The sequence below is a fragment of the Heloderma suspectum genome, chromosome 2 (genome assembly GCF_057233095.1).
Source record: "Heloderma suspectum isolate Gila_16-S chromosome 2, 16-S_ref, whole genome shotgun sequence".
NCBI lineage: Eukaryota > Metazoa > Chordata > Lepidosauria > Squamata > Helodermatidae > Heloderma > Heloderma suspectum.
In genome coordinates, this window is record NC_139459.1 from 14,849,598 (window position 1) to 14,867,281 (window position 17,684).

The 17,684-nt window shown below is 43.9% G+C and overlaps 1 protein-coding gene across 2 annotated transcripts; it reads right to left on the bottom strand.

Moving 5' to 3' along the window:
- Positions 1-874: 874 nt before the first annotated feature.
- On the bottom strand, positions 875-15,423 carry IER3IP1 (immediate early response 3 interacting protein 1). 2 transcript variants are annotated; one of them, XM_084832878.1, is made up of 3 exons: positions 15,246-15,423; positions 2,756-2,857; positions 875-1,061 (listed from the first exon to the last, which is right to left on the bottom strand). In XM_084832878.1, the coding sequence occupies exons 1-3, from the start codon at positions 15,334-15,336 to the stop codon at positions 1,006-1,008; spliced, it is 249 nt and encodes an 82-aa protein (XP_084689004.1). In that variant the 5' UTR covers positions 15,337-15,423; the 3' UTR covers positions 875-1,005. The 2 variants fall into 2 exon arrangements, with proteins under 2 accessions (XP_084689004.1, XP_084689005.1); XM_084832879.1 differs by lacking the exon at positions 15,246-15,423 and adding an exon at positions 5,925-6,107.
- Positions 15,424-17,684: the final 2,261 nt, after the last annotated feature.

Here is a 17,684-nt window from a genome sequence, read left to right on the forward strand (position 1 = left end):
GCAATATTTCACTGGGCACAGTCCTATTGTCTGAATCTAAATAAGATCTACTTTGAACTAACTGTGAACTTAATCTCGTAAGTACACACTGAAGATACTAATAGTTCAACTCTGCACAATTATTTCTTTTTGGAAAAAAGAATGAGCGCAGCCACTTTTTTAAAAAAAAGTTGCAATATTTTTTCCCAATATTTAAAAATGCATCCAGCAAAACAGTTAAGACTACACAAAGTATCCACAGTTCAGTTCATACAAACTGCTACTTACATGTATTTTAAACTTACAAGTATGGGAAAGGAACAAAACACACTGTAAACGTACTAATAAGAACTGCACTCTCTGAAGGTTTTTAGATTCATGCTTCCACCGTTAGGCCTAATCCTTTCAAGTTTTGCTACATAACAGTTACAATGTATACTCAATTTTCAATTAGCTTAAAATGCCACTGGTGTGTAAAAGTTATCAACTGTATACCACTGTCTCAACTACCAAAGTATTCAAAAACTTTTCATATGTGCCAACATCCAAAATTTTGATTTCTCTGATATTCACTGTGAAGCCCATGGGCCAAATTTGATCCCATGCTCCACGAAGTCTACATCATTCATCTATTTATCGATGCGGTCATTATTACTGAAACAAAAGTCAATTTTAAAAAAACAGCTCAAGTGTATTGTTAGGAAATCCAGCCCTCAGCCACAAGGAATTTAAGGAACAGCACCTTTAAGTAATTACTACTGTATGTTACAACGCATGACATAAACACTTGATGCTGCTGAAAAAATCTGTTTCAGGTTCAGCATAGCTACAGCATTATGTATTTATTCAATTCTCCGGTGAAATGAAATGGGAGTGAATATTAAGGAATACAATAAATAGAAATAGTGTCTTTATTGAGACAAATGTGTAGTTCCGACAACCAAGCCAGATTGGATCCCAGTGAGCAAATTGGTCTGCAGTCAGTTTGTTCGAGATACTACACAGATTGTTTCGAAGAGGACATCTTCAACCAAACAACAAAAGCAACACAATTGTAACGGTGTTCACTCCAATTAATGGCACTGCAAGGAAAAACAGAAAGAGCATCAAATAAAATCTCATTAAACAGAGAATTTTTTAAGAACAAAAAATGCAACTTCTCCTCCCGCTCCTTTTGGGGGTTTGATGCATTTTCTGCATGCAACTTTACAGGACAACAATCTCGGTAAAACAGGGATAAGGAACCTGCGGCCCTCCAGAACTTCTTGGGACGACAACTATCAACTCTGACCAGTGACCATGCTGGTTGGAGCTGATGGGCTCTGGAGTCACGCAACATCTGGAGAGCCATAGGTTCCCCACCCCTGCAGTAACACAGCATTTTAAAAGGCTGTCCATAAGTATTTCACACTTTAAAAACCCTTTTTAAATCCCTCCCCACCCTGGCCATGATTTGTCACTCAGGTAACAGTCCTCACCCCAAAACAATCGCACATTTACCATGACACACTCACCCTGCATGTATGTTTAATATCTGCAATGTGTAATTCTGTTGAATACATGCACGGAATGTCTTTTTATTGACAAAGAGAAAGTTAACTGAAAGTGAATAAAATATTCTTACATTTTTGCAAAACTACACTCAGGAATCTGCCATAAAAAAAAGATGTGGCCCTAAAATGTGTGTGTGTATTTTTATTAAATTTATTAATCACCCATCTGGCCGGTCACCCAGCTACTCTGGGCGATGTACAAAGTGTATAATAAAACAGTTTAAAACAATAAAATTCTACAGTAATAACACCGTATTTCTAAAAATACCCTAACCCACCCCAAATGCCTGCCTAAACAACCATGTTTTTAATGCGTGGCGGAAGCTCATTAAAGAGGGGGCATGGTGGAGTTCCCTAGGGAGGGAGTTCCACAGAGTGGGGGCCACCACAGAGAAGGCCCTCTCCTTTGTCCTCACCAGTCTAGCTGTCCTGGCTGATGGGACAGATAGAAGGCCATCCGAGGCTGATCTTGTTAAGCAGCCTGTCTGGTGTTGCTGGAGGCGCTCCTTGAGATAGGCTGGGCCGGAACCATATACGGTTTTAAAGGTCAAAACCAACACCTTGAATTTGGCCCGGGAAACAACTGGTAACCAGTGCAACTCCTTCAGCACTGGAGTGATGTGATCTCGCTGGCGGCTGCCTTTAATCAGGCGAGCCGCCACGTTCTGTACCAGCTGCAGCTTCCGAACCGTCTTCAAGGGTAACTCCACGTAGAGCACATTAAAGTAGTCTAAATGAGAGGAGACCATGGCATGTACTACCGATGGGAGCAGATGGTTGGGAAGGTATTTAGAGATTCAGATTATACAGAGCAAGCAGAGCGCTGAGGTGGGTGGATTAGGGGGCCTGCGATCAGAGGAACCCATGATGCGCATAAAATCATCAGGACATCAGAATAGCAGGGAGGACACAACTTTCAAGAGCTGGTTTGTACATGTGTTGGCACCACCAAATTCCTTCCACAAGGTCACCAGGCTTCTATATAAATAATAGCTTATTCCTAAGGCCTACTGGGCCGGATCGGATGCAATAGTCCTCCAGCTGGTGCAATGTCATCTGTCATGGCGTTACAAGGAAAACACTCAGGAATTTCATGGATACAGCAACTCAGGAAAATTAAAATTAGACTGATATTTAAGACTGATTGACAAACTGCAATTATTTTAACAGTTACGAGGCACTAAAAACAATGCCTTACTGAAACAGTATTATGTCCACATTACCTCTCATAACTGTTCGTACAGATCGGATAAGGTTCATTAACTGTCCTTTAATTCCTGGATCTTCTCCAAATCCTCCAATCCCCTGGTCTGTTCCCCAGCCAACTGTATAGTGCAGAAGTTTTATTTTTTGTTAAAGTAAACATGCAAATACTTCATAATAATTTATCAGACATTTAATGAGCAAACTTAGAAATAAGAGGTACTTTAAGCCCAAATACTGTGATAAAGATGCTTCTAATTCTCCATTTCAGCATCCGGTAACCATTTGAAATTATTATTTAAACTGGATATATAAAATGTATTACGAGATAAATAATGGCCAGAGAGCAGAATTTCTGCAAACTAGAAGCCTACATATTAGTACGCATTGTAATTACCTCAAGGTATCAGAAGAGGACATGGAAAACTACTGATCAGCCTCACAAAAAGCTAAAGAAGTAACTACAGAATTACAATTCGGAGAAATAATCTTATAACCTGGCTAAACTATCGAAAGCAAAACTTTCAAAGCTATTAAATTTGGTGTGCTGTTCCACAACCACTTGCACCAGAGTTTGGCTTACTTTATTCCAAAGCCTCTAGTACTGCTTCGGTGTCATAGTTAATAGGATTACAAGGACCACTTATCTAGACCAGCATTCCTTTATCTAGGTTTTACTCTGAACAATCGTAAGCCTAGATTAAACTGTTTAAAACTAGAATGTGTGAGCTGGCTAGCGACACATGCAATCGTAAGGTAAAAAATGGTTAAGGCAGAAGATGTTGTACCAGAAGGTCATAAAGATAATTGGAATATATGTGCAATGATCTGTATTATTCCACCTTAACCACCTTTTCTCCTAAGCTAAAGAGTTCCAATCTTTACAGGTTCACTTGCTACAGAAGGTATTTCATACTCTTATTTTTGTTAACGTTATCAGTATTTTTTTTTTGCAGTTCTTTCACATTAATTACTGGGATAGGCTAGAACCATTCATGACTGATACCTTCAGTAGTGGGTGGGAATATACTAAAATTATATACAGCAGCCATGCAATCAAGCTGTTTACTGGGGGCAATTAGTTGTCAAAAACCACATCTGCTCCTGCACCAGAGAGCTGCAACTGCAACTACCCTCCTGCCATAGTTTGAGACAACCTAGAAAAGCACTATGGGGACTGCAAGTGCACTCCCCCTCCCCTACCTTACAGACCCAGCACCCCTTTAAGGCTACAAGTGCAAAAACAGGGACACACCGAAGCGGCATAGCATTATACCTTGTAAAAATGGAATGAGAGGATACACCACTCCCAGGTGAGTAGTCTCACTGTCACATCTACCAAATCATTTGCACCACGCATTACTTAAAAAGACCCTTCATAGTGTAGTGGTTAGAGTTGGAGGCCTGGGTTCAAACACTCACTCAACCATGACACTCACTGTGTGACCTTTGGCAAGTCACACCCTCTCTGCCTAGCCATACCATAGGGCTGTTGTGAGGATAAAAATGGAGTGGATGAAGGAGGAACAGTGGGATATAATTTGTGGGATATAATTTTAACAAATAAATGAGAGTAAATGTTGTGTTCTGGTACCATAATCACTTGAGGGCGCAATCCTACTGGATCCGCCCTTGATACTCATAAGCCTCCAAACTTGGAGGCTTATAAGTATCCAAAGCAAAGCGGGAGACATGCTGTGCCTCCTGCTCTGCAATTTAGCTTGATAGGTGGTTTTGCCCATCTAGCTGAGGCGTCAAGGAGGGGGAAGGAAGGAGGCTGGGGAGGGCTGGGTCTACGGTGTCCCCTCCCCTCCCCCTCTTCTCCGAACTCGCATCTGCGAGCTCATAGAGGCAGCCAGTGTGGTTCTTTCCATGCTGGCTTTGAGGGGGAGGGGGCAGGAAGCTCAGATTCCTGGGTCAGAGATCAGAGCACTGTGTCTGGCCCCAGACCCAGGAATCCGAAAAATCCTGTGGCCCCCCAGACACTGTCTGAGGGCCACAGGATTGCTCTCTAAGTGGATTAAAATCCTCACATGACCACAAGTACACCTTCAAAATGGGGAGGAAATAACTCTTCAATTACTCTTCATGATCCCCGATTGCAACTTTGGCAGAATGGTTAGAAAGGCATTAAGGAGTAAATAATCTTCAACAAGGATGGAAATGCAATAGTCCAGGCAAACGCAAACTGGATGAAAATTACTATGAACATGAATTATGTGCAAGAAATCCCAGTTCCTATCTCAGCTTGGCCTTGTTCAAGCTACCAGAAGAGACTGGAATAATTATGCAATTTTGAGCAGCTAGGAAAAACATGACATAGATACTAAAGCAATGATCCATCCACACTGCTTGCTTGGTGCTTAACTATTAGGGGAGCCTATGGGTACCTCCCATCCAACCCTCCTTCTCACCTTGGCTCCTAGTTGTGCGCATGTGAGTATAAGATGGGAACAACTTATATCTAGCTTACATTTGGGGGTGGGGGGGTGACAACAGAGACTTGCTACAATAATATACCATGTGTAATATGTATCTGTGGTCTAATATGCACAAATATCTAAGCATTTTTAATTGTTCATAAATGATCTGGAGTTGGGGGGGCCAGCAGTGAGGTGGCCAAGTTTGCCAACAACGCCAAATTATTTAGGTTGTTAAACAATAAGGGATAGCAAAGAGGTACAAAAGGATCTCTCCAAACTGGGGGAATAGACACTAAAAGTGCCAAATGCAGTTCAATGTCAGCAAGTGTAAAGTGATGCACACTGGGGCAAAGACTCCTAACTTCACCTATACAGTGATAGGGCCTGAGCTGGCAGTGCCTGACCAGGAAAGGGATCTTGAGGCTGTGACGGATAGCTTGACACAAATGTGGACCTTGTGTGTGGCTACTGTGAAAAAGGCACAGTCCATGTTGGGGATCATTAGGAAAGGAATATAAAACTGCCAAAATCATAATGCGTTAGATAAATCTATGGTGTGACCACACTTGGAAAACTGTGTACAGTTGTGGCCTCCACACCTCAAAAAGGATACTGTAGAGGGTGTGGAAAGGGGCAACCAAAATGATCAAGGAGCTCGAGCAACTCCCCTATAAGGAAAGGTTACAACATTCGAGGCTTTTTAGCTTAGAAAAATATCAAGTAAGGGAGGGGGTGATATGATAGCAAAGTGTATAAAATTAGGCACATGGCATGGAGACAGCGGACAGCGAGATGTCTTCTCCCTTTTGTATAACACTAGAACCCGGGATCATTCCACGAAGCAGAGTGGTGGGAGATTCACTGCAGCTGAAAGGAAGGACTTCTTCACACAGTACACAGGTAAACGATGGAATTTGGTACCACAAGATGAAGTGATGGCCACCAACTTGGAAGGCTTTAAAAGGTAATTAAACACATTCATGAAGGATAAGGTTACCAATGGCTACCAGTCATGATGACTGCATATTGCCCAAGAATCAGAGGCAGTGTGCTTCTCAATACCAGTTGCTGGGGAACAAGAGTGGGAGTGTGCTACTGCCCCCACAGCCATCTGGCTGACCACTAGAGGAACATAAATGCTAGACTAGGCAGGCCCCTGATCCTGCAGGACTGTTCTTATGTTCTTAATACTTAATGCATGTGTTTACATGTATGTATACATATACCCAGTGGAGGCTGGTGGCTCTGATTTTGGTGAGGCTGTGAATCCATTCTGGGTTTCAGTCAGAACCAGCTAGAACACTAGAGGAGCTATCCAAGGTGCCAAACCCGTTTTGGGGATAGGTTTGACACCTTGGATAGCTTCTTTAGATTTCTGGCTGGTTCTGACTGAAACCCAGAGTAGATTCAAGGTCCCATCGAAATCGGAGCCACCAGCCTCCACTGCATATACATGTATCCCTTAACACACACCTTGGCACATAATTTACATAGCATGACTCATAATACTGGCATTTTGTTATTTTAAAAAAAAGAGTCAGTCCGCACAGATTGTGTAAGCACATAGCATCTTTTTAAATATGCACAGTGATGCGTTACAGGAAAACAGCCAACCAACTGCAGAGAGCAAGTTTAGCCTCAAATGGGGGGAGGAGGGTAGATACCAATAACTCACATTCATTTGCCCCCCCCAAACTTTATTTTACCATATTTGTTTTTCATCAAATGAATTTCGCATCCTACCCTTCCCGCCCCCATTTTTGGGGTCCAGTCTTGTAGACTGCGGGCAGGCAGTGCCTTGTTTCCTTAGCCTAAAGCAGAGTACACTGTAGGCCCTTTAAAAATAACAATTCCATCATCATTTATTATTATTATTAATAATAATAAACGGTTGGGCTGATCCCCAAAGGCCCCTAATAACAATAAATGGGCTGATCCCCAAAGCCCCTTAATAGTAATAACAATAAATGGTTGGGCTGATCCCCAATGCCCCTAGTAGTAATAATAATAAGGATGATAATAAATGGTTGTGCTGATCCCCAAAGCCCCCAATATTAATAATAACAATAAATGGTTGGGCTGATCGCCAATGCCCCTAGTAATGATAATGATAATAAATGGTTGGGCTGATCCCCAAAGCCCTCTAATAGTGATAATAACAGTAAGTGGTTGGGGTGATCCCCTACACCCCTAGTAATAGTTGTAGTAGTAGTAGTAATAATAATAATAATAATAATAATAATAATGATATTAAATGGCTGGGCTGACCCCCAAAGCCCTCTAATAGTAATAATAACAATAAGTGGTTGGGGTGATCCCCTACACCCCTAGTAATAATGATGATGATGACGATGATGATGATAAATGGTTGGGCTGATCCCCAACGCCCCTACTAATAATAATGATGATAAATGGTTGGGCTGATCCCCAACGCCCCTACTAATAATAATGATAATAAATGGTTGGGCTGATCCCCAAAGCCCTCTATTAGTGATAATAACAGTAAGTGGTTGGGGTGATCCCCTACACCCCTAGTAATAGTTGTAGTAGTAGTAGTAGTAGTAATAATAATAATGATATTAAATGGTTGGGCTGAATCCCAAAGCGCCCTAATAATAATACATGATCATCATCATCATCATCATCATCGGTTGGGCTGATCCCCACAGCCCCTTAATAGTAATAACAATAAATGGTTGGGCTGATCCCCAATGCCCCTAGTAGTAATAATAATAATGGTGATAATAAATGGTTGGGCTGACCCTCAACGCCCTCTAATAGTAATAATAACAATAAGTGGTTGGGGTGATCCCCTACACCCCTAGTAATAATGATGATGATGATGATGATGATGATAATAAATGGTTGGGCTGGTCCCCAACGCCCTCTAATAGTAATAATAACAATAAGTGGTTGGGGTGATCCCCTACACCCCTAGTAATAATGATGATGATGATGATGATGATGATAATAAATGGTTGGGCTGGTCCCCAACGCCCTCTAATAGTAATAATAACAATAAGTGGTTGGGGTGATCCCCTACACCCCTAGTAATAATGATGATGATGATGATGATGATGATAAATGGTTGGGCTGATCCCCAACACCCCCTAACAGTAATAACAACAATAAATGGTTGGGCTGACCCCCAACGCCCTCTAATAGTAATAATAACAATAAGTGGTTGGGGTGATCCCCAACGCCCCTAGCAATAATGATGATGATGATAATGATAATAAATGGTTGGGCTGACCCCCAACGCCCCTACTAATAATAATGATAATAAATGGTTGGGCTGACCCCCAAGGCCCTCTAATAGTAATAATAACAATAAGTGGTTGGGGTGATCCCCAACTCCCCTAGCAATAATGATGATGATGATGATGATGATGATAATGATAATAAATGGTTGGGCTGACCCCCAACGCCCCTACTAATAATAATGATAATAAATGGTTGGGCTGACCCCCAACGCCCTCTAATAGTAATAATAACAATAAGTGGTTGGGGTGATCCCCTACACCCCTAGTAATAATGATGATGATGATGATAATAAATGGTTGGGCTGATCCCCAACGCCCCTACTAATAATAATGATAATAAATGGTTGGGCTGACCCCCAACGCCCTCTAATAGTAATAATAACAATAAGTGGTTGGGGTGATCCCCTACACCCCTAGTAATAATGATGATGATGATGATGATGATAATGATAATAAATGGTTGGGCTGACCGCCAACGCCCCTACTAATAATAATGATAATAAATGGTTGGGCTGACCCCCAACGCCCTCTAATAGTAATAATAACAATAAGTGGTTGGGGTGATCCCCTACACCCCTAGTAATAATGATGATGATGATGATGATGATGATAATAAATGGTTGGGCTGATCCCCAACGCCCCCTAACAGTAATAACAACAATAAATGGTTGGGCTGACCCCCAACGCCCTCTAATAGTAATAATAACAATAAGTGGTTGGGGTGATCCCCTACACCCCTAGTAATAATGATGATGATGATAACGATAATAAATGGTTGGGCTGACCCCCAAGGCCCTCTAATAGTAATAATAACAATAAGTGGTTGGGGTGACACCCAACGCCCTCTAATAGTAATAATAACAATAAGTGGTTGGGGTGATCCCCTACACCCCTAGTAATAATGATGATGATGATGATGATGATGATAATAAATGGTTGGGCTGGTCCCCAACGCCCTCTAATAGTAATAATAACAATAAGTGGTTGGGGTGATCCCCTACACCCCTAGTAATAATGATGATGATGATGATAATAATAAATGGTTGGGCTGATCCCCAACGCCCCCTAACAGTAATAACAACAATAAATGGTTGGGCTGACCCCCAACGCCCTCTAATAGTAATAATAACAATAAGTGGTTGGGGTGATCCCCAACTCCCCTAGCAATAATGATGATGATGATGATAATGATAATAAATGGTTGGGCTGACCGCCAACGCCCCTAGCAATAATGATGATGATGATGATGATGATGATAATGATAATAAATGGTTGGGCTGACCCCCAACGCCCCTACTAATAATAATGATAATAAATGGTTGGGCTGACCCCCAACGCCCTCTAATAGTAATAATAACAATAAGTGGTTGGGGTGATCCCCTACACCCCTAGTAATAATGATGATGATGATGATAATAAATGGTTGGGCTGATCCCCAACGCCCCTACTAATAATAATGATAATAAATGGTTGGGCTGACCCCCAACGCCCTCTAATAGTAATAATAACAATAAGTGGTTGGGGTGATCCCCTACACCCCTAGTAATAATGATGATGATGATGATGATGATGATAATGATAATAAATGGTTGGGCTGACCGCCAACGCCCCTACTAATAATAATGATAATAAATGGTTGGGCTGACCCCCAACGCCCTCTAATAGTAATAATAACAATAAGTGGTTGGGGTGATCCCCTACACCCCTAGTAATAATGATGATGATGATGATGATGATAATAAATGGTTGGGCAGATCCCCAACGCCCTCTAATAGTAATAATAACAATAAGTGGTTGGGGTGATCCCCTACACCCCTAGTAATAATGATGATGATGATAACGATAATAAATGATTGGGCTGACCCCCAACGCCCTCTAATAGTAATAATAACAATAAGTGGTTGGGGTGACACCCAACGCCCTCTAATAGTAATAATAACAATAAGTGGTTGGGGTGATCCCCTACACCCCTAGTAATAATGATGATGATGATGATGATGATGATAATAAATGGTTGGGCTGGTCCCCAACGCCCTCTAATAGTAATAATAACAATAAGTGGTTGGGGTGATCCCCTACACCCCTAGTAATAATGATGATGATGATGATGATAATAAATGGTTGGGCTGATCCCCAACGCCCTCTAATAGTAATAATAACAATAAGTGGTTGGGGTGATCCCCTACACCCCTAGTAATAATGATGATGATGATGATGATAATAAATGGTTGGGCTGATCCCCAACGCCCCCTAACAGTAATAACAACAATAAATGGTTGGGCTGACCCCCAACGCCCTCTAATAGTAATAATAACAATAAGTGGTTGGGGTGATCCCCTACACCCCTAGTAATAATGATGATGATAATAAATGGTTGGGCTGATCCCCAACGCCCCCTAACAGTAATAACAACAATAAATGGTTGGGCTGACCCCCAACGCCCTCTAATAGTAATAATAACAATAAGTGGTTGGGGTGATCCCCTACACCCCTAGTAATAATGATGATGATGATGATGATGATAATAAATGGTTGGGCTGGTCCCCAACGCCCTCTAATAGTAATAATAACAATAAGTGGTTGGGGTGATCCCCTACACCCCTAGTAATAATGATGATGATGATGATGATGATAATAAATGGTTGGGCTGATCCCCAACGCCCCCTAACAGTAATAACAACAATAAATGGTTGGGCTGACCCCCAACGCCCTCTAATAGTAATAATAACAATAAGTGGTTGGGGTGATCCCCTACACCCCTAGTAATAATGATGATGATGATGATGATGATAATGATAATAAATGGTTGGGCTGACCGCCAACACCCCTACTAATAATAATGATAATAAATGGTTGGGCTGACCCCCAACGCCCTCTAATAGTAATAATAACAATAAGTGGTTGGGGTGATCCCCTACACCCCTAGTAATAATGATGATGATGATGATGATGATAATAAATGGTTGGGCTGACCCCCAACGCCCTCTAATAGTAATAATAACAATAAGTGGTTGGGGTGATCCCCTACACCCCTAGTAATAATGATGATGATGATAATAAATGGTTGGGCTGACCCCCAACGCCCTCTAATAGTAATAATAACAATAAGTGGTTGGGGTGATCCCCTACACCCCTAGTAATAATGATGATGATGATGATGATAATAAATGGTTGGGCTGACCCCCAACGCCCTCTAATAGTAATAATAACAATAAGTGGTTGGGGTGATCCCCTACACCCCTAGTAATAATGATGATGATGATGATGATGATAATAAATGGTTGGGCTGATCCCCAACGCCCTCTAATAGTAATAATAACAATAAGTGGTTGGGGTGATCCCCTACACCCCTAGTAATAATGATGATGATGATGATGATAATGATAATAAATGGTTGGGCTGACCGCCAACGCCCCTACTAATAATAATGATAATAAATGGTTGGGCTGACCCCCAACGCCCTCTAATAGTAATAATAACAATAAGTGGTTGGGGTGATCCCCTACACCCCTAGTAATAATGATGATGATGATGATGATAATAAATGGTTGGGCTGACCCCCAACGCCCTCTAATAGTAATAATAACAATAAGTGGTTGGGGTGATCCCCTACACCCCTAGTAATAATGATGATGATGATGATAATAAATGGTTGGGCTGATCCCCAACGCCCTCTAATAGTAATAATAACAATAAGTGGTTGGGGTGATCCCCTACACCCCTAGTAATAATGATGATGATGATGATGATGATGATAATAAATGGTTGGGCTGACCCCCAACGCCCTCTAATAGTAATAATAACAATAAGTGGTTGGGGTGATCCCCTACACCCCTAGTAATAATGATGATGATGATGATGATGATAATAAATGGTTGGGCTGACCCCCAACGCCCTCTAATAGTAATAATAACAATAAGTGGTTGGGGTGATCCCCTACACCCCTAGTAATAATGATGATGATGATGATGATGATAATAAATGGTTGGGCTGACCCCCAACGCCCTCTAATAGTAATAATAACAATAAGTGGTTGGGGTGATCCCCTACACCCCTAGTAATAATGATGATGATGATGATGATAATGATAATAAATGGTTGGGCTGACCCCCAACGCCCTCTAATAGTAATAATAACAATAAGTGGTTGGGGTGATCCCCTACACCCCTAGTAATAATGATGATGATGATGATGATGATAATAAATGGTTGGGCTGACCCCCAACGCCCTCTAATAGTAATAATAACAATAAGTGGTTGGGGTGATCCCCTACACCCCTAGTAATAATGATGATGATGATGATGATGATAATAAATGGTTGGGCTGACCCCCAACGCCCTCTAATAGTAATAATAACAATAAGTGGTTGGGGTGATCCCCTACACCCCTAGTAATAATGATGATGATGATGATGATAATGATAATAAATGGTTGGGCTGACCCCCAACGCCCTCTAATAGTAATAATAACAATAAGTGGTTGGGGTGATCCCCTACACCCCTAGTAATAATGATGATGATGATGATGATAATGATAATAAATGGTTGGGCTGACCCCCAACGCCCTCTAATAGTAATAATAACAATAAGTGGTTGGGGTGATCCCCTACACCCCTAGTAATAATGATGATGATGATGATGATGATGATAATAAATGGTTGGGCTGACCCCCAACGCCCTCTAATAGTAATAATAACAATAAGTGGTTGGGGTGATCCCCTACACCCCTAGTAATAATGATGATGATGATGATGATAATAAATGGTTGGGCTGACCCCCAACACCCTCTAATAGTAATAATAACAATAAGTGGTTGGGGTGATCCCCTACACCCCTAGTAATAATGATGATGATGATGATGATGATGATAATAAATGGTTGGGCTGACCCCCAACGCCCTCTAATAGTAATAATAACAATAAGTGGTTGGGGTGATCCCCTACACCCCTAGTAATAATGATGATGATGATGATGATGATGATAATAAATGGTTGGGCTGACCCCCAACGCCCTCTAATAGTAATAATAACAATAAGTGGTTGGGGTGATCCCCTACACCCCTAGTAATAATGATGATGATGATGATGATGATGATAATAAATGGTTGGGCTGACCCCCAACGCCCTCTAATAGTAATAATAACAATAAGTGGTTGGGGTGATCCCCTACACCCCTAGTAATAATGATGATGATGATGATGATGATAATAAATGGTTGGGCTGACCCCCAACGCCCTCTAATAGTAATAATAACAATAAGTGGTTGGGGTGATCCCCTACACCCCTAGTAATAATGATGATGATGATGATGATAATAAATGGTTGGGCTGACCCCCAACGCCCTCTAATAGTAATAATAACAATAAGTGGTTGGGGTGATCCCCTACACCCCTAGTAATAATGATGATGATGATGATGATGATAATAAATGGTTGGGCTGACCCCCAACGCCCTCTAATAGTAATAATAACAATAAGTGGTTGGGGTGATCCCCTATACCCCTAGTAATAATGATGATGATGATGATGATGATGATAATAAATGGTTGGGCTGACCCCCAACGCCCTCTAATAGTAATAATAACAATAAGTGGTTGGGGTGATCCCCTACACCCCTAGTAATAATGATGATGATGATGATGATGATAATAAATGGTTGGGCTGACCCCCAACGCCCTCTAATAGTAATAATAACAATAAGTGGTTGGGGTGATCCCCTACACCCCTAGTAATAATGATGATGATGATGATGATGATAATAAATGGTTGGGCTGACCCCCAACGCCCTCTAATAGTAATAATAACAATAAGTGGTTGGGGTGATCCCCTACACCCCTAGTAATAATGATGATGATGATGATGATGATGATAATAAATGGTTGGGCTGACCCCCAACGCCCTCTAATAGTAATAATAACAATAAGTGGTTGGGGTGATCCCCTACACCCCTAGTAATAATGATGATGATGATGATGATGATAATAAATGGTTGGGCTGACCCCCAACGCCCTCTAATAGTAATAATAACAATAAGTGGTTGGGGTGATCCCCTACACCCCTAGTAATAATGATGATGATGATGATGATGATAATAAATGGTTGGGCTGACCCCCAACGCCCTCTAATAGTAATAATAACAATAAGTGGTTGGGGTGATCCCCTATACCCCTAGTAATAATGATGATGATGATGATGATGATGATAATAAATGGTTGGGCTGACCCCCAACGCCCTCTAATAGTAATAATAACAATAAGTGGTTGGGGTGATCCCCTACACCCCTAGTAATAATGATGATGATGATGATGATGATAATAAATGGTTGGGCTGACCCCCAACGCCCTCTAATAGTAATAATAACAATAAGTGGTTGGGGTGATCCCCTACACCCCTAGTAATAATGATGATGATGATGATGATGATAATAAATGGTTGGGCTGACCCCCAACGCCCTCTAATAGTAATAATAACAATAAGTGGTTGGGGTGATCCCCTACACCCCTAGTAATAATGATGATGATGATGATGATGATAATAAATGGTTGGGCTGACCCCCAACGCCCTCTAATAGTAATAATAACAATAAGTGGTTGGGGTGATCCCCTACACCCCTAGTAATAATGATGATGATGATGATGATGATGATAAATGGTTGGGCTGACCCCCAACGCCCTCTAATAGTAATAATAAAGGGCTGGGCTGACCCCCAGGGCCCGCCGTGCCGCCTCCCGCCCCCTTGGCCTGGGCCCGCCGCCCTCCCCCACAGCCGGAGGACGGGTGAGGGAGGCGGCATGAGGCCCCGCCCCCCCCCCGCCCGGCCGACTCACTCCTGCGAAGGAAGCGCTCCTCGTGCAGCACCGCGATGGCGTTGACGAAGAGCAGCGCGGCCTGCAGCAGCGAGTACAGCGTGAACGCCATCGCCGCCGCCGCCGCGGCCCGACCCTCTCCCCTGTCCGCCGCAGCGCCAGGCCAGCGCCGCCGCAGCTCCGGGCACCGCGCATGCGCGGCGCTCGCCACGACGTGACGCTGGTCGCGGCGGGACGTCAGAGCGGGCGCGGCCCCGAGGAGGCGCCCCCCTCCTCGCAGAGGAGTAGGGGGGGAGGGGGAGTGTCCCTCAGCCCTTTTCCCCCCGCCTTTCCCCCCTCCCCCTCTATATGGAGCGGGGCGGCGTTGGGAAAGGGTGCGCAGCCGCGGCAGGCCGATAGGGGGACGGGGGCGGGACAGAAGTGCGTCCTCCCGCCCGGTGGACTTCAGCTCCCATCAGCCCTAGCGAGTGTGCCCGGCGGTCGGGAGCGCTGGGAGTCGTGGTCCCAAACGTCAGGAGGGCGCCCGGCCGGCTGTTCCTCGCGATGCGCGAAAGCCGGCCTGGGGCTGTGAGGGAGCCGCGGGGAGGCGGGGCGTTAATGTTTTTTATTTATTTATTTATTATTAAATTTATTAATCGCCCATCTGGCTGGTCACCCAGCCACTCTGGGCGATGTACAACATACAATAAAAACAGTTTAAAACAATAAAATTCTATAATAAAAACGTTTTCCCAAATGCCCTAACCTGCCAGAACAACAGCGTTTTTAATGCACGACGGAAGCTCATTAAAGAGGGGGCATGACGGAGTTCCCTAGGGAGGGAGTTCCACAGAGTGGGGGCCACCACAGGAAAGGCCCTCTCCCTCGTCCCCACCAGCCTAGCTGTCCTGGCTGATGCAACAGAGAGAAGGCCATCCGAGGCTGATCTTGTTGAGCGGCCTGTCTGGTGCTGCTGGAGGCGCTCCTTAAGATAGGCTGGGCCGGAACCATATAGGGTTTTAAAGGTCAAAACCAACACGCATAAGTAAACGTTTCACGCGGCCCCTGGCTTTCGCAGAGCCGCCTGACGTACGGACGTGAGCCGGTGGTCCTGTCCACCACAAGCCAACGAGGGGGAGAGGGCAAGTCGGACAGGGCTGAACCTGAACCAGCAGGCCAGGGCGAGGGGTGATCCGAACTGAGGCAAACCACGCCAGGAGGACAGCCTGACCTCTCTCTTGGTGCCACCACCCCAGCCTGACCGGCGCAGACCCCCTAATGCAGGCCCACAGAAGCTCAGGCTTGTGGGCCGAGTCTGGCCTGCTGGGGTCCCAGTCCAGCCGGCCAGGGTTCCCCAGGAGGCCACATCCCCTTCCTCTGGCCACACCAGCTTTCCCCAGCCACCCGTGGTTTGGTGGTTTCCTGGCTTGTCTGCATTTCCCCCTATTCTGGAAGGCTGGAATGCCTCTCAAGCACTGACAGTAAGAGCTTTCAACGAACTTATGCTGGTATGCTGGGCCTCGCTGCTTTTGCCGTTGGCCCTGCCCGCCCCCGGAGTGCAGCCCCCGAGGGCTTTTCCAATATGGAATGCGGCCCTCAGGCCGAAAGAGGTTCAGCACCCCTGCTGTGACGTAAGAACAGCTGTGCTGGATCACACCAGGCCTATCTAGTCGGGCATTCTGTTCCCTCGGTGGCCAACCAGATGCCTTTGGGTAAGCTCACGCTCAGGACATAAGGGCTCTGACATGTACTACCTTACTCATTTGTTCAGTCGTTCAGTCGTGTCCAACTCTTCATGACCCCATGGACCATAGCACGCCAGGCCTTCCTGTCCTCCGCTCTCTCCCGGAGTGAGCCCAGGCTCATACTCATCGCATCCGTGATGCTATCTAGCCATCTCATCCTCTGCCATCCCCTTCTCCTTTTGCCTTCAATCTTTCCCAGCATCAGGGTCTTTTCCAGGGAGTTTTCTCTTCGCATTTGGTGGCCAAAATATTTGAGCTTCAGCTTCAGTATCTGTCCATCCAGTGAGCAGCCAGAGTTGATTTCCTTTAGGATGGACTGATTTGAGCTTTCGACAAAGTGCCCCATGATATCCTGATGAGCAAACTAGCTCAAACTGGGCTAGATGAAACAACGATCATGTGGATCCACAGTTGGCTACAGAATCGGACTCAAAGAGTGCTTATCAATGGGACCTTCTCAAGCTGGGGAGAGGTAACGAGTGGGGTACCGCAGGGCTCAGTCCTGGGCCCAGTGCTCTTCAATATTTTTATTAATGACTTGGAGGAGGAGGTGCAGGGAATGCTGATCAAATTTGCAGATGACACAAAATTGGGAGGGATAGCTAATACTTTGGAAGACAGAAACAAAATTCAAAGTGATCTGGATAGACTGGAGTGCTGGGCAGAAAACAACAGAATGGCATTTAATAGGGACAAATGCCAAGTTCTGCACCTAGGAAAAAGAAACCAAATGCAC

Coding starts and splice junctions, on each gene's coding strand:
- IER3IP1 (XM_084832878.1), bottom strand. CDS start 15,336: ATGGCGTTCACGCTGTACTCGCTGCTGCAGGCCGCGCTGCTCTTCGTC. Junction 2,858..15,245: donor GGAGCGCTTCCTTCGCAGGA/GTGAGTCGGCCG, acceptor TGCACTATACAG/TTGGCTGGGGAACAGACCAG. Junction 1,062..2,755: donor TGTACGAACAGTTATGAGAG/GTAATGTGGACA, acceptor TTTTCCTTGCAG/TGCCATTAATTGGAGTGAAC.